At 42.1% G+C, this 25,675-nt stretch overlaps 2 protein-coding genes across 3 annotated transcripts in view; one reads left to right on the top strand and one right to left on the bottom strand.

The window, feature by feature from the left end:
• Positions 1 to 2,308: 2,308 nt before the first annotated feature.
• LMNB1 (lamin B1) overlaps positions 2,309 to 25,675 on the top strand; it is a 52,596-nt gene continuing 29,229 nt past the window's right edge. The window contains exon 1 of the mRNA XM_068979689.1: positions 2,309 to 2,978. Within this exon, the coding sequence (XP_068835790.1) occupies positions 2,620 to 2,978 (359 nt within the window). The 5' untranslated portion in view covers positions 2,309 to 2,619. The remainder of the gene's footprint in view (positions 2,979 to 25,675) is intronic.
• LOC138085359 (transcription factor BTF3-like) lies at positions 21,238 to 21,690 on the bottom strand. Of its 2 annotated transcripts, XM_068979691.1 has the most exons (2): positions 21,306 to 21,690; positions 21,238 to 21,248 (listed from the first exon to the last, which is right to left on the bottom strand). In XM_068979691.1, the coding sequence occupies exons 1-2, from the start codon at positions 21,688 to 21,690 to the stop codon at positions 21,238 to 21,240; spliced, it is 396 nt and encodes a 131-aa protein (XP_068835792.1). The 2 variants fall into 2 exon arrangements, with proteins under 2 accessions (XP_068835792.1, XP_068835791.1); XM_068979690.1 differs by having other exon boundaries at positions 21,238 to 21,690.

The raw sequence follows: 25,675 nt of genomic DNA, 5'->3' as shown, positions 1-25,675 counted from the left end.
GATTATTATTTAGCCATTCCATATTATGTCTAAACACTACACATATTACTTAATGTTACTTTAATTATTGCAAACCCCTGCTAGATAGGAATCATCTACATTTTCCTATGAGGAAACCAAGGAATAATTTCCATACAGTTAACACTGCTATCAACAGCAAAACCTTAACTGTCTGACTCCAGTCTATGTGTTATTTCAGCTAATAGGACATACTGTTTCCTAAACCAATGAGACTGAGGAATTCCCAAATTTTCAAGAGACAGCTTAATAGCATTGAGAGCAGTAAAGACCATGCTTGAAATTACATTCAATGTTGAAACTTCAAAAATGGGAAAAAAAATAATTTTTAAAAATTTCCATTTTTTTTAATGTCTGAGGTGTTAAAGGAGGGTATGGAGTGAAAGCCAACTCATCAGTGGGAAAGGGCCCCAAGGAGAATGGATTTACATTGCAATCCAGATTCTACCATCTTTCACCTTCTGTAGGCCTCATTTCTTATAAGTAATCTAGACTTTCAAGATCCTTTTAAGTTATTAAAATTATTTTAATACTCATTTATAAACTCCTAACACCAACTTCAAACTAGAACCTTTTCAATTTTTTTAATTATCAAGGAGGTTAAGTAAGGAAGTATTTTAGATAACAGGGCAGGAAACAGAACCACTTAGGAGAGTGTCGTCACTCAGAGTGCCAGGAAATTGACAGATGATACTCAGCCTGGTGCCCTTGACTAATTCTTATGTACATGACTTGATTAATACTTAAAGAACATTCTAGTCTTCCTTCCTGCCATTATTAAAGTAACTAACCGGTAATTTTGGGGGCTTCCCAGGTGGCACAGTGGTAAAGAATCCCCCTGCTAATGCAGGAGACAAGAGTTTGATCCCCGGGTGGGGAAGATCCCCTGCAGTAGAAAATGACAAGGTGCTCCAGTATTCCTGCCTTGAAAATGCCACAGACAGAGGAGCCTGGCGGGCTGCAGTCCATGGAGTCGCAAAGAGTCTGACACGATTGAGCGACTTCGCACAACCTGTAATTGCTCTACAGATACGTCTGTAAAGGATTATGAGATGGCCTTCTAGGTTATAGCGGAACCGCCTGGGTTCAAATACTGTCTAGTTGCCTGCCAGGAGATTGTAGGGAAATTCAAGTATTAAGTGGAGACATTTTCAAACGGAAAGAATCTAGTTTCTATACCACATAATGTCTGGACCGATAATCCACGAAAAGCCCAGGGCAGGGGACATAGTAAATTTCAATAAACGTTAAACATGAAAGTTTAAAACTCTCAAAAGGATTAATGGACGTTCTATTAGAACGGTGGTCAACAGTTTAGGGGCTCCCCTTTTAAGGCAAAAAGTCATTTCTACTTACATTTTCACAAGTTTAGTTTTCGATGCATTGATTTTACTGAAGCACGAGCATGAACAGCTTGTGTTAAATACTTAGTAACGTGTTAATCATATCACATGTGAGGTTTTGATTTTATAAGGCCCTAAGTTGTTAAATAAAACGGAACAGGGACCGCCTGTCAACACCGATTTTTCTTCGGTTTTTATCTTGTCTTCAAGACGCACGTGTGTCAATTTGATGGGACGGTGTTCTGATACGCTTTCCACTGAGAAAAGCACAGGTTTGCACTTGGAACCCGCACGCTTGTCACCAGCGCCCATTACGTAACTCCACCGCGGTCCGGCCTCCAGGCAGTTTTCCGAACCTTCTTCGCGGGGCGGGGATAAGGTCACTACGCCCGCGGTCATCCCAGCCTCTGCGAGTTCTGTGTGTGGCTATTAGAAACGTTTACTTTTGAATTTCCCTGAACTGCCTGGTGTGGGTGGTGGCACAGACCCGCCCCGGAAACCTCTGGGCCTCTTCCCGCCATCCGCTGGCCCTGCCCCGCCAGGGGGTCCCCGCGGGGTGGTGGGAAGGCCCGACCAGCGCTGGGCCCAGGGCCGCGGCGCGAGCAGTCCGCGTTGCACCTCCCTGCCGCCCTCGGTCCTTTCCCCAGCCACGCCCAGCCAGGCGCGCGCGAGCCGACGGTTGCCTGAGGGCCCGATTTTGAATTTACAGGCCCGGCCCCCGAGCTGCGGGCTCCTCATTGGCCAGCGACGGTCACGTGGCGATGCCGGAGCGCGCCGGCCATCTTGGGGAGGGAGCGCGGCGCCGCCGCCCGCGCCACCTCCGCCCCCCGCGGCTCGCAGCCAGCCCGCCCCTCCGCCCTCCTCCCCCCGCCCGCGGCTCTGCGCCGCCTGAGAGGAAACAAAGTGCTGCGGGCGGGAGACTCGGCGGTGGCGGCGGCGCGCGGACTCTGCTCGGCCCTTTCGGGCACCATCGCCCCGTATTTCCCGAGCGTGTGTGTGTGTGTGCGCGCGTGTGTGTCTGTGCCTGTTTTTTTACAAAGGGCCTTTTACGTTTGATTGATTCGCGGTCCTCCCCCTTTGCCCTTTGTGCTGTAACCCGTTTCCCGCCAGCCCCGGGTCCTCCGTCTTTCCTCCCCACGGCGGCCTCTCCGCCAGCGCGGGTCGCCGGTTCGTGCCTTCCTTCCCGCTTCGCCTGCAGCCCCCTCCGTGTCCCGACGCTGCCCGCGGCCTCCGCGCTCCGTTCTCCCCGCCGATCGCCATGGCGACAGCGACCCCCGTGCCGCCGCGGAGCGGCAGTCGCGCCGGCGGCCCCGCCACGCCGTTGAGCCCCACGCGGCTGTCGCGGCTCCAAGAGAAGGAGGAGCTGCGCGAGCTCAACGATCGGCTGGCCGTGTACATCGACAAGGTGCGCAGCCTGGAAACGGAGAACAGCGCGCTGCAACTGCAGGTGACGGAGCGTGAGGAGGTGCGCGGCCGCGAGCTCACCGGCCTCAAGGCGCTCTACGAGACCGAGCTGGCTGACGCTCGACGCGCCCTCGACGACACGGCCCGCGAGCGCGCGAAGCTGCAGATCGAGCTGGGCAAGTTCAAGGCCGAGCACGACCAGCTGCTCCTCAAGTGAGTGCTCGCCTGGCGGCCGCTGTACCTCACACACGGACCGGGGGGTGCTGTTCGGGCGGGAGGCGAGGGCCGGAGTGCCCACGCCCTTCAGAACGGGCAGGGTCTCGGTCTCCAAGAAGAAAGAATCTAGTGTTTTTCATTCTGGGCAGGGGTCGCTCAGAGCCCTCAAGCAATAGTGATAGTGGGACGGGGATGCACATTTCCCGATCTTGGATACCTAGTAGGACCCGGCGAAGTGCGTGCGTGGGCCCAACGACGAGCGCCCGGCTTGGGGCTTCGGACCGTAAGATCCAGAAGGCTTTTCCGCCCCGGGACTCGGCGGGCGCCAGGTGCGGGGAGGTGGCGTCAGGGCGCGCGCTTGAATGCGCGCCCCGGTTTCCGGCCAGGCCAGAGACAAAGCGTCTGCTGGGTTTGCGGTGCAAGAATGGCTGTCTGGGAAGATCCCGCTGCCCGCCTGGAGAATGAATGAGCTCTGCGCGGGCCGAGAGAGAGGAAGGGGAGGGACCTGCCTCTGGCGTCCCGGTCTCCCGGGGGTGGGACCCGCTTTGGCGCGCTTAGTCTTGGCCCTGTGACATTTTGCGCTCGTTCTGCGCCTGCCTTGCGCACGGAGGGAGGGGAGGAGTCTGAACCGCGCGCCACTGTCTCCTCCTGGCAAGTTGGGTTTTTCAAGCTGCTTCGCTTTGGGGAAAGGTGTCCTTTCTGTGGAGATAGAAGCGGTTCCTTGGATGCTTTGCAGAGGACTTCGCAAGCTGGGTTTTTGCCTGTATGGCCACTGCTCTCCGATCGCCGGACCACCTACCCCCAGCCCCCCTCCCCCGGCAACAGTCCTCTCGCCTAACTTTTGCATCGCCAAGAAATAGTCACTTGATTTTTCGAATGTAAGATAGACCTAGGACAGTGCCCCCAACTGTCGTGTTGACAGGCCAGAGCTGGTGAAAGGGGGGTTGTATAAATGTGGAGAGTTGTGCTGAGGGAGTTTGTAGTTGTTCAGTCGCTGACTCGTGTCGGACTCTTCTGCGAGCCGGTGGACTGTAGCCCGTCAGGCTCCTCTGTCCATGGGATTTCCCAGGGGCAAGAATACTGGAGTGGGTTGCTGTTTCCTTCTCCAGGGGATCTTCTCAATCCAGGGATCGAACGAAGGAAAGCTTGTAATTAATTCGTAAGAGAGTGTGAATTATCAGTCCAGGGCACAGAGATGAACTTTGCCGATCCTACCTTGCCTTTGTGAGGCAAAAAATAATGGCATAATTGTCACCAGTAGGCAGTTGGTGTTGACGTCATGCTTTAGAGTATTGCTGTTTGTCACCAGAATTCCGGGGGTCTCCGTCCCCTCTTGCCAACTGAAATTTCTGGAGATACCTGGTTCTGACTTTTACTTTGTGTTCTCCTGAGTATTTCTGTCTCCATCCATGTAAATATCCCTGTCTGGGTCCCTGTGGTTTTGTATATGTGAATTTCAACTTCCCTGATGTTAGATATTTGAAAAACGGTTCAGAAAGAGTATGTACACTTGGTAAAACTAAAACACTATATAGACTGCCTCATAGTGATAAATGATGTCTCCTGACTCTTTCCAGGAGACAAATCACATTTAGCTCTTTTTGTTTTTATTTCTTTGAGTATTTAGTTCCACCAAATAAAATAATTACCTAGGACTTCCTGGGCAGTCCAGTGGTTAAGATCCTGCTGAACGAATATGGCAGAATGCAGGGGGCACACATGGGTTCCATCCTTGGTGGGAGATGGTCTGATAGCTAATATCCCTGCTTGCCTCTCGGCAAAGAAAAAAAAAAAAATTGTATTTCTGTTTCCTGGATGTTTCAAGCTTTGGAGTCGCCTTTTGAAATGGGTCAGTACTCTCACCGCTGTCCCCCTCTTCCTCCAAATTTGTTGTTGCTGAATTTCTTATCTTGGATGCTATTACTTATGTGATTCACCAGTATCATATGTACCACTAAGAAAAAAGAAATTTCAGGGCCAAATATGTAGGATATATCCTGTTGGACCCATCCTGGTTTCAGGGATGTTAACTGTGACACAGATCAAGTATCTGTTATGTGCCAGTCACTGTTTTATGTGGAGGATACAGGGATAAAAAAAAAAAAAAGTTACTGCCCTTATGTTAATATAGGGGAGATACTCAGCAAGTAAGAACTGTGTTTCATATAATCTGAAACATTTTTGGTGCTTTTATTATCTTTCCAGAAGACATCCACTTGGAAGGTTTTTTTACATAGTAACAAGACTGCCACCTGGCTGACTAGTGGTAGAATGCTCTGCATGGATTGTAAAATGCATGCTGGTTTCAGCAAGATGAGAAAGTGAAGAATATGTGTATTATTAGTAGAATCAATGAAATCAGTGTATGTGATAGGATGCTAGGGTAACAGATACTAGGGGAGTACAAATAAAGTAGGGTGAGGGATGGTGTAGTTAAGGAAGGCCTGTCTGAGGGCTTGACAACAGAAAACAATATTTTAGATGTCTGCTGGGATTTGGTAGAAAAATTGCTTGATAGATATATATCTATTGTATTTTTATATACGTAGAGCCTATACATATATTTCTGTTGTCAGAGTCAGAGATATATTTTCTTTTTTAGTAAGTATCAACTCCTCAAAACATGCCACATTTTACATTGATATTTCAGTCTTAACTTTCTTTTGTTCTTAAATAGCCTTCCATCTTTCTTGCTGATTAAAGAAAAATTTTCCTTTAGCATATCTTCAGATGTTTTGAAGATATCAATTTATAATATCTATTATGCGAAGCCACTTGCTTCCCTAAGTTCCCTGCTCCTAAGACATGGTGTGCAACTAACAGACTAATATACCTGATTTAGATCTAGTTTCCTCCTGCGTCACATATTTTTGATTCCTTGGTTCCTTTCTTCATTTTGTTGGGAGAAGCTTTAAGTTACTTATTCAGAAAAGATGGCAGGAGTTAAACTTTACAAGTCTTGTATGTCTGAAAATAACTAATTTTTGTCTCATGCTTGATTGATTGTTGGGCTAGGTATATAAAATTCCACTTTTGGAATTTTTCCTCACAGCTTGGAAGGTATCATATTGACCCGTTGACTTCTAGCACCCAGTTGTTGTTCAGTTCAGTTCAGTTCAGTCGCTCAGTTGTGTCCGACTCTTTGCGACCCCATGAATCGCAGCACGCCAGGCCTCCCTGTCCATCACCAACTCCCGGAGTTCACTCAAATTCATGTCCATCGAGTCGGTGATGCCATCCAGCCATCTCATCCTCTGTCGTCCCCTTCACCTCCTGTCCCCAATCCCTCCCAGCATCAGAGTCTTTTCCAATGAGTCAACTCTTCACATGAGGTGGCCAAAGTATTGGAGTTTCAACTTCAGCATCACTCCTTCCAAAGAACAGCCAGGGCTGATCTCCTTTAGGATGGACTGGTTGGATCTCCTTGCAGTCCAAGGGACTCTCAAGAGACTTCTCCAACACCACAGTTCAAAAGCATCAATTCTTCTGTGCTCAGCTTTCTTCACAGTCCAACTCTCACATCCATACATGACCACTGGAAAAACCGTAGCCTTGACTAGATGGACCTTTGTTGGCAAAGTAATGTCTCTGCTTTTGAATATGCTATCTAGGTTGGTCATAACTTTTCTTCCAAGGAGTAAGCGTCTTTTAATTTCATGGCTCCAGTCACCATCTGCAGTGATTTTGGAGCCTCCAAAAATAAAGTCTGACACTGTTTCCCCATCTATTTCCCATGAAGTGATGGGACCAGATGCCATGATCTTCGTTTTCTAACAGTTGAGCTTTAAGCCAACTTTTTCACTCTCCTCTTTCACTTTCATCAAGAGGCCTTTTAGTTCCTCTTCACTTTCTGCCATAAGGGTGGTGTCATCTGCATATCTGAGGTTATTGATATTTCTCCCGGCAATCTTGATTCCAGCTGTGCTTCTTCCAGCCCAGCGTTTCTCATGATATGCTCTGCATAGAAGTTAAATAAGCAGAGTGACAGTATACAGCCTTGACGTACTCCTTTTCCTATTTGGAACCAGTCTGTTGTTCCATATCCAGTTCTAACTGTTGCTTCCTGACCTGCATACAGGTTTCTCAAGAGGCAGGTCAGGTGGTCTGGTATTCCCATCCCTTGAAGAATTTTCCACAGTTTATTGTGATCCACACAGTCAAAGGCTTTGGCATAGTCAATAAAGCAGAAATAGATGTTTTTCTGGAACTCTCTTGCTTTTTCGATGATCCAGCGGATGTTGGCAATTTGATCTCTCTTTCCTCTGCCTTTTCTAAAACCAGCTTGAACATCTGGAAGTTCATGGTTCACGTATTGCTGAAGCCTGGCTTGGAGAATTTTGAAACTGTCTATCTAATGCCAGTCACAGTAATATATATACGTATTTTTTTGGTAATTGCTTTTGATTTTCTTTTCCTCTCTGACAGCTTTGGGATTTTCTTTTTTCTTTCCTGGTTTTCTGGGATTGCATGGTGATGGGACTTAGATATAGATATCCTCTTACGCATTGTAGTTGTTATGCATCTTTTCTGTTTCAAGGCTTGATCTTTATTTAGCTCTGGGACCTTTCTTCCATATGTTTTTTGAGTTCTATTTTCTTAGTTCTCTCTTGTTAGAATGTTGAACTCTTGGGTATCTTGTTTTCTCATAATCGTTTTTTGTTCTGGGAGATCACCTTGCTTTTCTCTAGCTCGGTAGTGACATTTTAAAAGCAGAGTCATAGTTTTAATTCCAAGAAATCTTTATATAGATATTTCTCTTTATTCAACTTGTGTCTGTTTAAGGATGCATTATTTTCTTTAATCTGTCTGAGGGTAATATTTAGTTTTCTTTTTAAAATTCTCTTCTGCTCATTGGATTATCTCTTTTTCTTCCCTGGTTACTTGTTCTTTTGTTTGGGTTGGTTTTGTTTTTTTTTTTTTCCTTACTAATTTTTGTCAATTGCTGATCCTTGGTAATCTACATTTTCAAGTGAAGGACTAGGTAATGCTTGAAAATGAATGTTGGATTGTTTTGGTAGCTCCTTCCTACTTTTCTGAGTGGAATAGCAAATTAGGACTTCTTTATATAAGAGTGGAATGTACTCTTGGCCCACTTGTTGGAAAGCCTGCCTTTATGTTAAGGGGTGCCCTAGAGGCTGAGGTGTAAAGCTGTTTCATGGGTTAATCCATCATTTTAACTCTGCTTCACTTTCTCTTGTAGCCTTTGTGTGCATGATCTGTGATAGGTACATTTATCTCCATTTCATCTACTAGAAATTTGTTGAAATGTTTGCTAATTAGCCCTTTCTGTTCACTTTGATCCTGTGGGTTTACTTGTTGTTAACTGCTTTTTTTATCAAGAATATAGTGGGGAGATCAATGCATGGAAGTCTTGGAAATCATTTAATTTTGAGCAATGTTATAACATTTGTAGGATGACAAAGAAGTAATGTTTTATTATCTGGGTCCATTGAGCTCTTTTATTTATGAATACTTTTCTCTAACTTATTTGGAGTCAAAGTCTTTGTAATTATTAATCTTATCATTTGGGTGTATTTAGGTTAGGGAAACACGTCTTAAGAGAATCATAGATTCAAAAATTACTTTGTTCCTTTTTGGTTTTTAGCGTTCTTTGTTTTAGCTTCACCTCTTCATGTGTGGGTCCCTAACTAGGGATGAACCCCTGTGCCCGGCAGTGGAAACACGGAGTCTTGACCACTGGACTGCCAAGGAAGTCCAAAGGCAGAAGAATTCTTGGAGACGCTTGTTAGAATTTGACAACAGTTTCTGTGCAGGTGATCTCAGATCTAAGATAGAGCTACTTTGATTCACTCCAAGAATCCCTTGGACTGCAAGGAGATCCAACCAGTCAATATTAAAGGAAGTCAGTCCTGAATATTCATTGGAAGGAGTGATGCTTAAGCTGAAACTCCAATACTTTGGCCACCTGATGTGACGAACTGATTCATTGGAGAAGACCCTGATGCTGGGAAAGATTGAAGGAGGGAGGAGAAGGGAACGACAAGAGGATGAGGTGGTTGGATGGTATCACTGACACGATGGACATGAGTTTGAGTAGGCTCCGGGAGTTGGTGATGGACAGGGAAGCCTGGCGTGCTGCAGTCCATGGGATTGCAAAGAGTCAGACACGACTGAGCTACTGAACTGAACTTAAAGCATAATTATTTAGTATGTTTCATTGGAAGGTTTTTGGGGATCACTTGCAAAAAATGATGATGCATACCATCAGTCAACACTTTAAACAAAAAATAAAAATGGATTTAATTGAGAATTTCAGTATTAGCTAATTATGCAGAAAAACTAAATATAAGAGATAATGTTGAATGATTGTTTAGTAACTAATTACATGGATACATACTTTTTTTCCTTCAGTGGTTTAAGTCCACAGTCTTTCATGTAAAACCCACATGGCCACATGTGTTTGGAATTAAAAGCAATTCCAAATGTAAGAAGGTAATATGCATGTATTATATATGACACCCCCAGTGGCGTCTGGGGTAGCACTCTGTGAAATAGATATTTCTGCAAGGAAAGATATTAATAGTCACAGTAAGTGGAGAAAAATGTCTAAAAATAGCTTCATATCCATTCAGGTCAAATTTTGTCACCAAATGAATTAATGAAAACATAAGCTTTAGAGCTCTGGACTTATGTATAGGAAAGGAATGATTTATGTTTTTTAATTGACTGCTTAGTAACTTCACTTGGCTTATCAGGTTTTAGAAGTTGTACTCTATTCATCAAACACAGATTTGATTGATTCGTAGTAGATATTCAAACTTGATGCAAAATTAACTCTATAGTGATTTTCTCTTTTTTGAGAATTATGAATAATTAGGAAAGTGGAAATGGGAGCTCAGTTCAGTTCAGTCACTCAGTCATATCCGAGTCTTTGCCACCCTGTGAACTGCAGCATGCCAGGCCTGCCTGTCCATCACCAACTCCCGGAGTTTACCCAAACTCATGTCCCTTGAGTTGGTGATGCCATCTAACCATCTCATCCTCTGTCGTCCCCTTCTCCTGCCTTCAGTCTTTCCCAACATCAGGGTCTTTTCAAATGAGTCAGCTCTTCACATCAGGTGGCCAAAATATTGGAGTTTCAGCTTCAACATCAGTCCTTCCAATAAACACCCAGGGCTCATCTCCTTTAGGATGGACTGGTTGGATCTCCTTATAGTACAAGGGACTCTCAAGAGTCTTCTCCAACACCACAGTTCAAAAGCATCAATTCTTCTGTGCTCAGCTTTTTCACTGGAATGTAACTAATACAATGGATGCTGCTGTAGGATTGTTTGAGATGCTGAGCAAGTCAACTTACATTTCTTCATTAAAAAAAATTTTTAAAAGGATGTACCAGGAAACTTAGTTTAATATATTATAGATATTAGGCTTCAAAGCCAGTGTTTTTTCATATTAATCTTTGAGGTACTGGACAAATGTTTTGTTAAAGTGGAATTTCATATCTTTTCAAAAGTTGATGCTTTTTAAATATAATTTTGTGAAAAGAATGTCTTTTCTCCAAACAGAATGAAGTTTAATGTTGGTTGTATTTTTTCATGCTGCATATGCATCTGAGGATATGTAGGCTTCCTACTTCCATCCCCAAGCAAATTTTGAGTGGGATAGTTTTCAGCTTGAGGGGATCAAGCCTACATAGTATATTCCTTTGGGAAAATGACTTTCCTCTGACTTTTGCTTTGTCAGTACATTAGTAAGGAAACTTCTGTTGGAAAATTTGGATTTGTGTGTTTTCATTAAAAATTGTGTAGAGGTGCTGATGTGCTAATAACAAGTATAATTGGGACACTTGTCAATCATGTGTCTCATTAGCCTGAGAGATAGTAGTACTTCTTACTTTTTGTGATTTGGGACAGGTAACTTCAGTTCTTTGAACCTTCATTTCCTCATCTGAATAATTGGGATAAGATGTAAGTAGTTGTTTTCTGAATCTCAGGAAGAATGAAGAAACTCAGACCTTTTTCTAGCATTTCATTTACTTGTCTTATATTAATGGGTGGGTTTTTAGCAGGATTGGCAATTTGAAGAAATTAGGAAGCATACTGAAATGCAGTGTAAATCACATAAGCTATTTATTTTTCTCTTTCTTTCCTCAGGGGAAAAGGGAGTGGTGGGGACTTACTGTATATTGGACTTACTGTATAAAATCTATTCTGTTGACTTTATACATATTTTGGTCACAGAATAAAATTTAGGTGCATAGACTAAACAATCCTGCAGGTTGTTCTAATATTCATATTTTCTAGTTTTCAAACCTAAAATAATAAATGCTAATCTGCTCTAGGGACTTTTCTTTGTATGTAGTAAGTTAATTGAAAAAAAAAAAACTCCAAAAACCTTGATCTCATGTATTACTTGGTCTTCTGTTTATGTCCTGATTTTGCCCTGGTAGAAACAAGTTGCCAGTAACTCCTAGCCTTAATAGGAGAGGTATAAAACTTAATGGTAAAAAAAAAGAAAAAACAAAAAAAAACAAAAACAACTTGATGGTAAATATCACTTTAATTTTCAAGGGAAGAATGGGAAGGATTGCTGCCTAGAATTGGTATTAAAGTCTAGGTGACAGGTCCTAAGTAATGAAACCATCATGATGCTTCCTTCCCATGCTTTCAAAGGATGTTTGGTAAAGCAAGATAACTTTTGGAGTTGTTTATTTAAACTAGGAGGATGGACTAGGTATTCTCTTGGTGTACCCAGATTCAAGGAAGTGAACACACAGAATGAAAGATGAAGCTTTATAAAAATGTGCTCCGTGTTTTTTCCCCTCCATACACTCCATATGCTTGTTCTTTTCATTTGTCCAGATGACGTCACCTCAGGTATTTTTGAATTAGGTATCTTTAGACTTTTACATCATCACTGAAGATGTATTTGTTGCACACTGAGAATGAGCCCTAAGTATCAATTGTGTGACAGGACCCCATTTAACTGAAGTTGCCAGTTATTTCTGGGGTCCAAGTTTTCCAAATCGGAGTTTTTAACTCTCTACCCCCCCCCCCCCCAAGTATATCTTTCTGATAGAACGGTTTGTGCTTTGGCAGTTATTGTTGGGGAATTAAAAATATATATATAAATATATATAGCTACACAAAAATTATATGTACTTTATGGAAAATAGAGATAAACACAAAGAAGAAAATAAAAATCACCCTTAGTTCCATAAGTAAGAGTTAGGAAGTTTTCCTGTTTATATCCATATAGTTAACAAAAATGGGTTCGTGATAAATATTGATGCGTAACCTTCTTTCATGCTACGCTGCTTTGTGAACTTCTTTACATGTCAGTACATGTGCTGTATCATCATTTTAAAGATACATCAACAGCCTTTAGGGTAGGATTAGTTTACTGTGACCAAAGATGTAGGTTTTGCCGTGGCTATATCTCCCTAATTTCTGAGAGGTCATAGAGGGCCATGATTATCTTCTCTCTTGCTGACAGTGTAAGATTTTATTTCCTCCTGGTTAACCTAAAAATGGTTAAATGTTAACTAATTTTTTGGTTAAATGTTAACCACTGCATCAAGTAGTGACAATGTTGCCAATTTTTGATTCGCTGGAGGTAAATGGTTGTACTTTTTTTGTTTCAGATACTTTATTTTTAGTTTCTGGGGGATTCTTTTAGTTCTTGATCATCTTTATTGTTAGGGTCGTGTTGCAAGCATAAAGGAGTAAAGATTCACATTTGGGTCACAGTCTTAGGTTTTTGCTGATGTCTTTGCTGTAGACCTGAGTGAAAGGGAGACTGTCCCTAGCGAGCATGTTTACTTGGTCCCTTAAAATGAAATTTCGCCTTCACTGCATTTGCATTTGTTGCCTTTATAGAGTTACAGCACTTTTGCTGCTCGGAGGAGGCTTGGATCATCTGATCTATCCAGCCCACTTTGTGGGTTCAGAAACTGAGACCTAGAGAGCTTAGAAGGCGTGTGCAAGATGCAGGACAGAAAGAGCTGATGTTATTTTGTGACTGTTGTGTTTGCCAGATACTGTGCTAGATGCTTTACAGATACTGTCTTTCAAGCCTTACGATGACCTTGCTCAAAGGGTGAGGAAACTGGTGAAGTAACTGAGGCAGCTGTTTGAAATACTAAGGTGGTATGCTAATACATATCCAGGCTTCCCTGGTGGCTCAGTGGTAAAGAATGTGCCTGCGAATGCAGGAGACACAGGTTGGATCCCTGGGTGGGGAAGATCCCCTGGCGGAGGAAATGGCAACGCACTCCAGTATTCTTGTCTGGGAAATCCCATTGACAGAGGAGCCTGGTGGGCCACAGTCCATGGGGTCACAAAAGAGTCGGACACGACTTAGCGACTGAGCACATAAGCGCAGCTAATACAATGTAAGCAGTGCCGTGATAGCAGTATCCTCTTCATGCTCTGGGGGATGGGGCTGCCAACCACGCAGGGCAGAGTAGGAGCTTGTAAAGCTGCTGCTGAGGAGAATTGGGGGAGGCAGGGAAATCCGAGCTGAATGTTGAGACGTAAGTGGAATTGACTTCTAAATGGAAAACTGTAGAAGGGCAAACTCGAGCTGTATAGATGTACATAAAAATGAGGAGAGGGAGGGTTTAATTTTAGGTAATGAAGAGCCTCAAGAATTGCAGGCAGAAGACTGACATGATCAGTCTGGCTTTTGCGTGGAGGAAAAAAGAGTAGAGGTAGAAACGCTAGTATGAGCACGTGGGGTCATGGCTGCTGAACTGAGGTAGGAAGTGGGAAAGGGCAGAGGTGGGCTGAAGAGGTACTGAGTGTGCGAGGTTAGGGAAATTGGAGTGATTTACAAAGGTTTACAAAGGAATGTTAGTGCAGTTCTGGTTTGATAAGGCCTAAAAAGTATCTATCCATTGACTTCTGTTCATGGGAGCATATTGTTGACTGTGAGGAGCATCTAATGCTAGTCAAAGGCCACTGACCATTATCAAGGAAGAAATGGGAATAAACATGTAGGTCACAAAGGGTGTTTGATGTGAAAGGAAGATGTTCTTAAAGGTCGATTTAAAGTAGATTTTTACTTGATATTTATGTAGCAAAACATTGGATAGGGTACCAGAACACTTATCCCTCTAAGATTCTGCACTAAAAAATGTAATTGTTTCCCTGCCTTTGTCTAAGACACTTTTAAGTAGCTTCCAGGACTGTGGCTTCTAGAGTAAAGTGTAAACTCCTCAGTATCACCTAATAGATTGACCATATAATTTAGTATCCAAACAGGGATACTTCTTTCTGTGTGTGAAAGAGAGAGCTATTGATAATTATGCTGGGACAACTGGTGCCAGTGGAAATTGCCCTAGACAGACTTGGACATAATGGTCATTTTACCTAAATGTTCTTCCCTTCATGAGCTGGCTCCTGAGTGACTCTGTGGCTTCAGCTTATACCGTCCTTGGCTTTGCTCCCTCCCCTCCAAACATGAAGTTTTTTATTCAGTCCCATTTATGGAAGATGAAGAATTGAGTTTTTTCATTCTATTCTTCATAATACAAATTCTTCTTCCTCTTTTCCTCCTAATAGTCATACATTATGTTTTAGTTGAGATTAGCTTTAGGTCAGTTTTTGGTATATCAAGTATTAATGAATGGTGTTCTGCTGCAAATGCTCCTTGAGCACCAATTTGCTCGTATGTGACTGGTAAATAGGGAAATGGTGTAATTATAATTGGAGGTTGTATTGATTTATATGTGACTTTTCCCAGTAGAGTCAGAATATCAAGAGTAGAGTTCAGAGGGAAAGAAAGCTCTGACTTCAATTTCAGTTTAACAAAGTTAAGGATCCTGCACCCAGAATTCCCTCCCCGAGAGAGGTACTGTACCTTTGTTCTTAGAGCCTTGGTTGTATTCAGTCTGTTTCCGTCTCTAATGTCTCAGTTCCTGCAGATCAGCAAGGCCTCTCTGATGCTGTGCGTCTCTGAGTATCTCTTGAGGCCGCTCTAGCCACGCTGAACTGACTGTTTGCATTGCCCAAGCCATCTCCTGGGGTACTAATTATGTTACTGCTGGTGCGTTGGTTAGGGCTGTGTAACTTTTGAATGATTGGTTCCAACCTTATTTTTCCCATTCTCTTATTTTTAATGTGCAAGAGTTTTCAGAAACACAAATTTGTTACAGTAGAGAAGCCTATACTCTATGAACGTAATTCTCAACAGAACTCAGTAGTGTTCTGTAGTTTTCCTTTTCTGTACCGCTTTTCCTTTTGATTGTCTATGAAAATAGTATTTTCCCCACTTACTTGTTGTTGTTCAGTCACTAAGTCATGTCAGACTCCATGAACTGCAGCATGCCATGCTGCTCTGTCCATCACTGTCTCCCTGAGTTTGCTCAAACTCGTATCCCTTTAGTCAGTGAAACCATTCAGCCATCTCATCCTCTGTTGCCCCGTTCTCTTCCCCTCAATTTTTCACAGTATCAGGGTCTTTTCCAGTGAGTCAGCCTTTTCACATCAGGTGGCCAAAGTACTGGAGCTTCAGCTTCAGCACCAGCCTTTCCAATGAATATTCAGGGTTGATTTCCTTTAGGATTGACTGGTTTGATCTCCTTGCTGTCCAAGGGACTCTCAAGAGTCTTCTCCAACACAGTTCAAATGCATCAATTCCTCAGCGTTCAGCCTTCTTTATGATCCAACTCTCACATCCGTACATGACTACTGGGAAAACATAGCTTAGACTATATGGACCTTTGTGGGCAAAGTGATGTCTTTGCTTTTTAAAACACTGTTTAGGTTTGACATAGCTAATCTTTCAAGGAACAAACGCCTTTTAATTTCGTGGCTGCAGTCACTGTCTGCAGTGATTTTGGAGCTCAAGAAAATGAAATCTGACACTGTTTCCACATTTTCCCAGTCTATTTGCTTTGAAGTGATAGGACCGAATGCCATGATCTTAGTTTTTTGAATGCTGAGTTTTAGGCCAGCTGTTTCACTGTCCTCGTTCACTTTCATCAAGAGGCTCTTTAGTTTCTCCTCTTTCTGCCATATGGGTGGTGTCATCTGCATATCTGAGGTTGTTGTTATTTCTCCCAGCAGTCTTGATTCCAGCTTGTGATTCCTCTAGCCTGGCATTTCACATGATGTAGTCTGTATATAAGTTAAATAAGCAGGGTGACAATATACAGCCTTGATGTACTCCTTTCCCAATTTGGAACCAGTCCATTGTTCCATGTCTGGTTCTAACTGTTGCTTCTTGTCCTGCATACCAGTTTCTCAGGAGGCAGGTAAGGTGGTTTGGTATTCTCATATCTTTAACAATATTCCACAGTTTGTTGTGATCCACACAGTCAAAGACTTTAGCATAGTCAATGAAGCAGAAGTAGATTTTTTTTTTTTGGAATTCCCTTGCTTCCCCTTCACCCCCACTTATTTAGTTTTGTTTAACTATAAAGAAAGATGATGTCAGTTGCTAAGACATCGAGTCAGTAGTAATCAGGAGGCTTTCTATTAGTTTTATCTTATTATAGATGTATAATTTTGCATCTGTGCTTTTTTCTTGTCTAGTTGCATTGCCTAAGCATTGATACTCTGGGTGTAGAATTCTAAGTTGTAAAGAATATTTCCTCAGGATTTTGAAAGCATGCTCTACAGTTTTCTAGCTTTTGTTGTTACTAAGAAGTACTAATGACTGAAAAGTTAAAAGAGTTTGTAGGACATATCCTTTTGTTTTGGAGTACTTGTGGAAGGTGATGACCATCACAGCCACTGTGCCTTGGGGAGCTGGACATCTTGAATCTGAGGCTGCTGGTCTTTGAAGGGTCTCCTGTGAAGGTGGGTGCCTGCTGTGGTTCACTTTGGAGTCATAAAATCTGATGGTGAACATATCAGGAGGATCCATTTGCACAAACTCTCCTTGAGGTGGACATCTTGCCTGGGTTTCCATCACCAAGGCTTGGCCCCACTCAACAGCCTGTAAGCTCTGACTTCTCAGGCCTAGCAAACAACCAGTGGGGCACACAGCCCCACCCATCAGCAGACAGGTTGCCCAAAGGCTTTCTAAGCCCACGGCTGTCTCTGGACACTTTAATATTGTTAAGCTGGCCATTCTCCCCAAATTGACCCACAGATTCAATGCAGTCTCTCTCAGAATCATAGTTGTTTCTTTTGTAGAAATTGTCACACTAAGCCTAAAATTTAAATGGAAATCCATGGTATCCAGAATAGCCAAAACAGTCTCAAAATTGGAGGAATGAGTTCCTGATTTCAAAATTACTGTAGTAATGTATGTGGTGTTGACCCTGCTTGTCAGCAGAGAAATTGCCATAAGTACTAGGAAGGTAGCCCCATGATACTTCCTTCTTTTGTATCATGGATGTATGGCAACCCACTCCAGTGTTCTTGCCCGGAGAATCCCAGGGACAGGGGAGTCCGGTGGGCTGCCATCTATGGGGTCGCACAGAGTCGGACACGACTGAAGCGACTTAGCAGCAGCAGCAGCAGCAGCAGCAGCAGTGAGAATATATACTTTGCATCCAGAATCCTAGCTGCAAGAGATTCTGGCAAATGTAGTTTATGTTTTCTAGTTTAAGAAAGTGCAACTAGGAGGGTGGAATGGACATTGGGTGAGTCAGTTTACAGGGAGAGTTTCTCTCAAAGGTCTGATGACTGTTATATGTCCTCCGTATTCAGAAGCAGGGCTCTAAGAATGGGAAGCTGTATGCATGAATGGATGCATTCATGACTAAGCATCATTGTGTAACAGTGGAATTGTTTAGTTGGAAACTTACCCAGTGTCTGTCTTCAAGTCTTCTCTCTTGGTTTTGTCTGTATAGTGCACTTTAAGCTGAGGGAGATTGAGAGGCAACATCAGCATCTGGAAAAGTCCACTGGAATTCTGCCTTTTCAGTATAATAGTGTGCCTTTGGCTGTTCAGGTGGCGCCAGGTCTGAGGTTCTGTTTTACTCCTTAGAGAGTATAAACTTTTCCTTTTTCATCCTGGTGAATGAGGAGCCATTGGCCCAGGAACATAGAGTATGGTCTGCTTAGCCTCTCAAATAGATTTTCATCTAGTCCTACTTCAGGTTACTGGGGTATCTCTTGCTGTCAACAGTATCTGCAGTATAAATTAGGTTATTTCTCACATAGCCCTGTGTCTAGCTTGAGATTTGGCCCTCTAGGGTTGGCCAAGCTCATTGTCACTCATCTAATTTTAGCTTCTAAAATTTTGTTCCTTCCTTGTCAATTTGTTACTCAGTTATTGTGTTTCTGGATGGGGTAACAGTGGAGCCATGTTTAATGTGCCATTTTCACAGGGAAGTTACATCATGTGCTCTTACAGCACTGTGTACTTTTTCTGTTTCTTAGGGATGTTGCTGATAGGTTTGATTTGTTAAGACAACTTTGTGTGATTCATTGGTTCCCCTGCTGGACTGGAATCTCTTTGTGCACAGGGCTGGAGTCTGATTTTGCTTCTTCTTGTATCAGCACATTTCCTAGCACTCTCTAGGCTTCCCCCAAATAATTATTGACTTAGTAATAACCATTTTTGTAGGAGACTATTTTCTCTTTAGATTGGGTTGCACATAACCCATAGAGGAACAATGAAATAACTAATGATAGTAATTGTATTGCTGGATAAAATTTGGGTTTAAAAAGTGATTTTCTGATGTAGAAAATGGCTGGTGACATAAAATCAGTCTCTTTCTGAACACTATGTAAAATGATCATCCTCCCTTTCTTTCTCTAACTCCTTATTCTGAATTGTTTTTCTTTGAAATATTGATTATCCCTGCTGTATATGTATTTGTGTCTCTCCCCAGTATAATGTACCTTCCGTAAGATCAGGGACTCTATATGTTTTGTTCATTGCTAGCTTCCACACACCCAGATCAGTGACCTAGCATAACGAAGTTGTGATTTTAGTTGTTTTTTTTCCCCAGTAAGTCACTTTTTTGTAAAAATTAAACTGTATTTGTCCATTCCTCTCTTGCGTCTGTTTATGTCACTGTATTTCTTTTGTTCAGAGAAATGGTTCTGTGGTCCAGTGTTGATCTTGCTTAATGTTTTTCCTAATTTTAACCTGATTGCAATTAGAGTTTACCTGATTTTGATTGGGTTGTTGCTAATGTGTTGACTGCTCAGTTTATTTATTTATGTTTAATTTTTGGCCACGCCACTTGGCTTGTGGGATCTTAGGTCCCTGACCAGGGATGGAACCCATGCCCCCTACGGCAGAAGCATGGAGTCCTAACCACTGGACCACCAGAGAATTCCCAGCTTCTCAGTTTATTGAATGAGAAGCAGAATTTTATTACCACCAGAAATGATCCATTTTGGGTTTGTGCAGAAGCATCTTAGTCTTTTTGCTTGTGTCAGAGGAGACCCTTATTAATGGAAATTGTGATCACACGACTTTGGTGACATTGTAAATTAGATTATACTTAGTTTGTAATTAATTTTCTTTGGTAGAAATATTGGGGATCACATCCCTTCTCCCTTTGGAAGGGAAGATACTCTGAGGACAGTATTGAGGCTGATGAGTGAATGTTGGGGCAGATGCATTTAATATGTAGTTTGAGTCTATTACTTTAGATAGATTACTCAGTTTCAGGACAGAAGGGTTTTGTTTGGGCCTATTAATATCCTTTATCTTAAGCCCAAACACAGTTCTGTCCCAGCCTCTATGGGGTCTCTGGGTCCTGGTGCGCAAAAGGTTTGTTTGAGCCCTCTGAGCGTTTCTGATGAGTATGGGGTTTGATTCTAAACGTGATTTTGCCCCTCCTACCATCTTGCTGGGGCATCTCCTTTGTTCTTGGACGTGGGGTATCCTCTCAGAGCCACTCTCCAGCCGCACACCCACCACGCAGCCTCTGCTCCAGCACCTACCATCTTTCTGGGTCTTCTCTGCCCTTGGATGTCAGATATCTCCTCACAGTCGCTCCCACGCCGACTCATTTGAGAAGACCCTGATGCTGGGAAAGATTGAAGGCAGGAGGAGAAGGGGACGACAGAGGATGACATGGTTGGGTGGCATCACCGACTCAATGGACATGAGTTTGAGTAAGCTCTGGGAGTTGGCGATGGACAAGGAGGCCTGGCGTACTGCAGCCTATGGGGTCGCAAAGAGTCGGACACAACTGAGCAATTGAACTGAACTAAAGCCCAAAGTAAAGTTTATTTTTGCACTGAAAGTCTGAACCATGGCTACATAATATAGGGCATGTTGATTCTGAACTCTGGGATGAAAAGTGCCTCAAAAGCTGGATTATTTGATAGTCATTGAATAATTGCATTAGTGTTGAGTGGTGTTCAGCTGCCACCAGACAGCTGTTCAGAAGAACCTTACTGTATATTAACACCAGAGCTCAAAGAGCTGTGCCTGATCAGCCTGGCTCTCCATGTAGAGTGGGTCTATTTTGAAGGATTTAAAAAGCCTTTGTGGATATGATTAAAAGTAATTTTATAAAGAATGGTTCCTGTTACCTGATTGAAGGTAAAAAACTAAAATGACATTTCCCTTTCATTCCCGGTAATTTGTTTTTCTAAATAAGAATGGTCCTGAAGTAAATGTTAGTGATGAGTGCTGAGTTAAGAAAGGTAGCTGGACACCTGCCGAGAACTCATTGGCGTGTTTTGTTTTTGTTGGTCTTTCATCTTCTTTTGTAGTCTCATTTCCATCTAGGAGATTAAAAATTAGGAACATTATTAAGTCTGAATCTGTTGAGTAGCTACTCTTAAATAAGATGAACTTGACAATCTGTAATAGCTTTTCAAAATTGCAAATAAGTGATCTGTGAGCAAACAGAGTTGCCTAGTATTTTGCTATGGAATATTATGAGTGGGGTTTAAAACATACCTGAGAGTGGTTCCTTTTTGGTTTCCATAAGCTGTTGTCTGACATGTGAAGGCAGTAATTAAAAAGACCCAATACTTGTATTTCTGTTTTTATCTTTAGAAATATGAGCGTCTCTTGCTTGTTCCCCACCCCGCCCTTGCCAGATGTGTGGCTTTTTGTTTTATTTTATTTTTTACTAGGCAAAGAATTTTATTTATCTTTTGTCTCAAACTTTATTCTTAGGCTTCTTCAGCTTCATTAGCTGCAAAGAATGAACTGTATATAAGCAAAAACTGAAAAGAGCTGCAGTGTCCAGGGGCTTAGGCTTAAAAATATTAGAGATCTAGATTTTATCAGATCCATAAACACAATTTTAAAACGCAGTCATAATATAAAATAGCAGCTCCCAGTAACTTCTTCAAGATTTATCTTCTTCAGAAGTTAACTCAATTCAGTTTGCTTCATTCTTGGAAGCCTCATCAAAATTCTACACAAGATCTGGAACTTCATCATCCTCCTCCTCTCCAGTGGCTAGTGGTGCTTTTCCATCCACAGATTGTTTGGGCAGAGCTTCAGCCAGTCTCCTTAAACTGGTGAGACTGTCGGCACCAAGCTGGTTTAAGATGCTGGGGAGCATTTCTGTCAGTTGCTTTGTCTCAGCGTGGCCCGTAATGGTGAAAGTGTTTGCTGCCAGAGATGCCTGAACTTCAGGGTTGTTAAAGTGGATCACTGTTCCTTGATTTGTGAACATATTCACCTCTTCAGTACCAGAGATATTGTTTACCCCTAACTTCTTTAAAGAGAACTGAAGTTTTTTGTCATCTGCTGTGGCTGTTCTATGAACCACCTTCTTCTTTCTGTGAGCAGCTCCTTGCCCACCAATGTGCACTTGTGCCTGCAGTTTGGCGAGTTTCTCTTGGTTCATGATAGTTTCTTTCATCTTGTTGGAGTGGAAATGGGGCCGTGCGGGGGACTAGGGTTGGGGCTCAGGTGGTCTTGGGCAGACCCGCTGAGGTTAGGCGCACACACTCGGGGACGCAAGATGGCAGCTAGAGGATGTGTGGCTTTTTAAAGTCAGCATTCTAAAGTCTATCATTATTACAGTTTGGATGTATTTTTTTCATAAGAATACACATCTTCAACAGATTTTATTAATTTAGCAAGCATTTGTGTGTGTGCGTGCGCACGTTACTGCTCAGTCGTGTCCGATTCTTTGCGACCTCATAGACTATCGCCCTCCAAGGCTCCTCTGTCCATGGGATTTTCCAGGCAAGAATACTGGAGTGGGTAACCATTCCCTTCTCCAGGGCATCTTCCCAACCCAGGGATCAAACCCAGTTCTCCATCATTGCAAGCAGACTCTTTACCATCTGAGCCACTAGGGAATCTCCTAGTTTTCTTGCCCTTATCTATTCTTGTATATTTGCAGTATAATAACCTTTGGTAAATTTCATGAAAATGCCATTTAATATCCAGAAAGTAATTTTATATACCTTCTTCTAGTTATGTAGCTATTCTGTCAACTAAGAGACCATCTTACCATTTAGGTCTCTTATTTTGAATTGCTTAATGTTACACTTTGTTACTTATATTTCCATATATGAGAATCAATGAACAAGGACAAAAGTATTTGAGGAAAAACTGGAAATTAATGGCACTTGTGAAAGAAGGAAGCCAAACCCGAATATATAAATTCTGTCCTGAAAATGAACATGGAGTCTTCGTTCATGGGTACGTAGTAGGTGATTTAGGGAACCTGAATTCAGGGACTTTTGGGGTTGTGTTACTAGTCAAGCTAGAGAATTCATTCAGCTGAGCATTGTGCTATATACTGACTTGTGTAAACTGACCAGTGAAAAGTTAGCGGAAGGGCAGTAATTGGCCAAGTGAAGTGAAGTCTCTCAGTCGTGTCCGACTCTTTGTGACCCCCATGGACTGTAGCCTACCAGGCTCCTTCGTCCATGGGATTTTCCAGGCAAGATTACTGGAGTGGGTTACCATTTCCTTCTCCAGGAGATCTTCCCGACCCAGGGATTGAATCCGGGTCTCCCACATTATAGGCAGACGCTTTACCTTCTGAGCCACCAGGGAAGTTGCCAATGCCTGACTAATTAAAACTGTTCTGTAACAAGTTTCAGATCATTTCTAGTATGTATTTATCCCTCTAGTTCTGCTTAATTTATTTCCCTATTTAAGTGGTCAACTTAAGTTTTCAGGTTTTACAACTACAGTATGATTCATAATTGACTTTTAAGTTGTTATTATATACTTCCTAGGTCTTAAGTGATTTTCTGTGTGTTGTGTATAGGTGATGTGACTTTAGTTAGAATGTGCTCTACAGTTACTGCCTGCCAATGATGGATATCCCCTAGGGGCTCAGTTAAGCATTCGTTTTCCAGCAATTATGTAATTGGTTGCATTTTCTAATCTCCATTTATTTATTGGTGGGAGTAGTCTGGAATGGGGTACACTTAAACAAATGAAGGCTACTGAGGGAGTGGGATACTTGTCATCCCAGGAGAAAAGGTAGTGCAGAGTCCTCAGCAAACAGACACAGAGTTCGAGAGTCAGGCAGCTCAGTGCTGAAGCCAGGGTTGAAATGCTGGTCCTAAAACTAGCCAAGTTCAAAGAGTTGGCAGGTTAAAAACCAAGGTGATTAAAGCAGTGGTTTTCTTGGTAGTCAGAAGTGGGCAGGAGCAATTCAGAAAGTAGCAGGTAATGAATTGTATTTAGGTTATTTAGTACTACAAGCATCAGGAGATTATAAGGACAGGTCCCAGATTTAGGTACCATGTTCTATTGGGAAGTCCATTATTGAAGTTATGTCTGTTTCTCCTGATCCACTGAGATAGAATAACAGTACTGTAAATGTAGCCTTTCCAGCTGATTATTTTTTTAATGGTCAGATATTTGATTAGACCTGGTTACTTGCTATGAATGAAATTCAAGCTTGTTTAGTCCCTAAGTTGTGTCTGACTCTTTGCAACTCTACGGACTGTATCCTGTTAGGCTCCTCTGTTGGAGGGATTTCCCAGGCAAGAATATTGAAGTGGGTTGCTTTTTCCTTCTCTGTGACTGAAATTCAAGCTTACTTGAAATGAAAGTAATTTTGTTTATTAAGGGAGGAGAATCGTAATTAGAGTGTTAGCTATGTTTTATAAACATTTTTTTTTTGTTACTGCAATTTAAAGTTTTGGTTCTTAGGTAAACACCTCCGGTAAATGGGTATGTTTTCTGGCTTACACTCAGCATGTGCATATGTGAAAACATCTCCGTTGAATAAGCAGGTCAGTAACTGGAGAAATTCAGTTAGGAAGTATAGTCTCAGAAGAATGCCCACCGATGCCTCAAGTGATACTTCGGCGCAACTTTGGATTCCTGTCTAAGCTATTCTTTGCTGAGAGCAGTATCAGATGTTGCTCTGTGCTTGGGTGACGCATCCTCGCATGTGTGTATTCCATGATGTCCATTTTGCAGGTCTCTGGACTTTGACCGTGTGCTGGTAGGTAGACCAAGACTTCCTGCATGCTCTGTAAAAATAATGTTGTTTATTTCTGGCTATGCTGGGTCTTCATCTCTGTGTGGGCTTTTCTCTAGTTGTGGCGAGGAGGGGCTCTCTATAGTTGCCATGTGCAAGCTTCTCCCTGCAGTGACTTCTCTTTGTGGGGAGCAGGGGCTTTAGGGCGCAGGCTTCAGTTGCGGTTCCCGGCCTTTAGAGCACTGGCTCAGTAGTTGTGGCAAGGGGCTCAGTTGGCTCCGTGGCATGTGGGGTCCTCTCGGAGCAGGGATCAAACCTGTGTCTCCTGCCTTGGCAGGTGAATTCTTTACTACTGGACCACCAGGGAAGCCCCTCCTAATATTCACTGACTTAAATATTAGTCAGTGATGCAGAAGAATTTTGTAACCGTGAAGTAATTTTGGGTCCGTAGCTTTTGTAAATATTGTGCGATTCACTATAAAATATGATTGTGTTTTAAAATCCAATGTATTGCGTTATTTCTCCCTTCCAGCTCTGGTCATTTATACTGTGGGGTAAAGTAATGGCTCTTCCACAAGTATTGATTCTTTTCTGTGGTGTTCCTAGCTTTGGGACCCAGCACTTTTATGAATTAGACATTTTTGTTAACAAATTAATGACTGTATGGGAAGTTTTTTTTTTCTCCTACAGTTGATTTTTTTCCCCGCCTTTCTAAACAAAGTCTTCAGTGAAACACTGCCATCTTGTGGTTTTTAAAAGTACAGAATTTAAGAAAAAAAATCCTTGTTATGTGACGGCTGAGATTTTGTATGTGTATGTAGTTGTTTTATAATACCAAAATGAGTAAAAACTGAGTACTATTAAATCTTCTCTTTTCACTACCTTTGCTTATCCTTTGGATAGTTTTTTCTTCATTTTATTATGGTATTGATATAACAGTATTTGAAGGATTTCTGTTAATTAATGATTCCTCTGTTGAGCCCACTCTCAAACATTAGTAGTAGAAATACTTCTCTATAATACCAGTTTTAATTAAGAACATATATTGAGAGTTATTATATTATTAAGGCTTTTCCAGTATGACCTATTAATGATAATGGAATTATTTGGATTAAAAAATACTGATCTTTACAATATAATTATTTGACAAACTATATCCTAAGGAATCTTAATTTTATAATGTAGAATTCCATTTAATAAAAAGTGATATTTAGAAGTAAAATACACCTTCATTCTAGTTTCATTTTTGGATACTTATTAGTATAAACTGAAAAAAATTTTCTTCAAAATACTAGGAAGCCCCTTATTTGTAGTTAAGGAAGTTTTAAAACCACCTCTTGTGTAAGAAAGGGAAACTACTTGCAAGCTGGGGGTCAGTTCTATCAATATATATCAACAAGTCATAACATTACTTTTTGAAGTAACTTTTCATTTTCATTTATTTAAT

Source organism: Capricornis sumatraensis, chromosome 9, assembly GCF_032405125.1.
Source record: "Capricornis sumatraensis isolate serow.1 chromosome 9, serow.2, whole genome shotgun sequence".
NCBI lineage: Eukaryota > Metazoa > Chordata > Mammalia > Artiodactyla > Bovidae > Capricornis > Capricornis sumatraensis.
The sequence above is the reverse complement of the archived record's forward strand: the minus strand, read 5'-3'. Positions and strand labels throughout refer to the sequence as shown.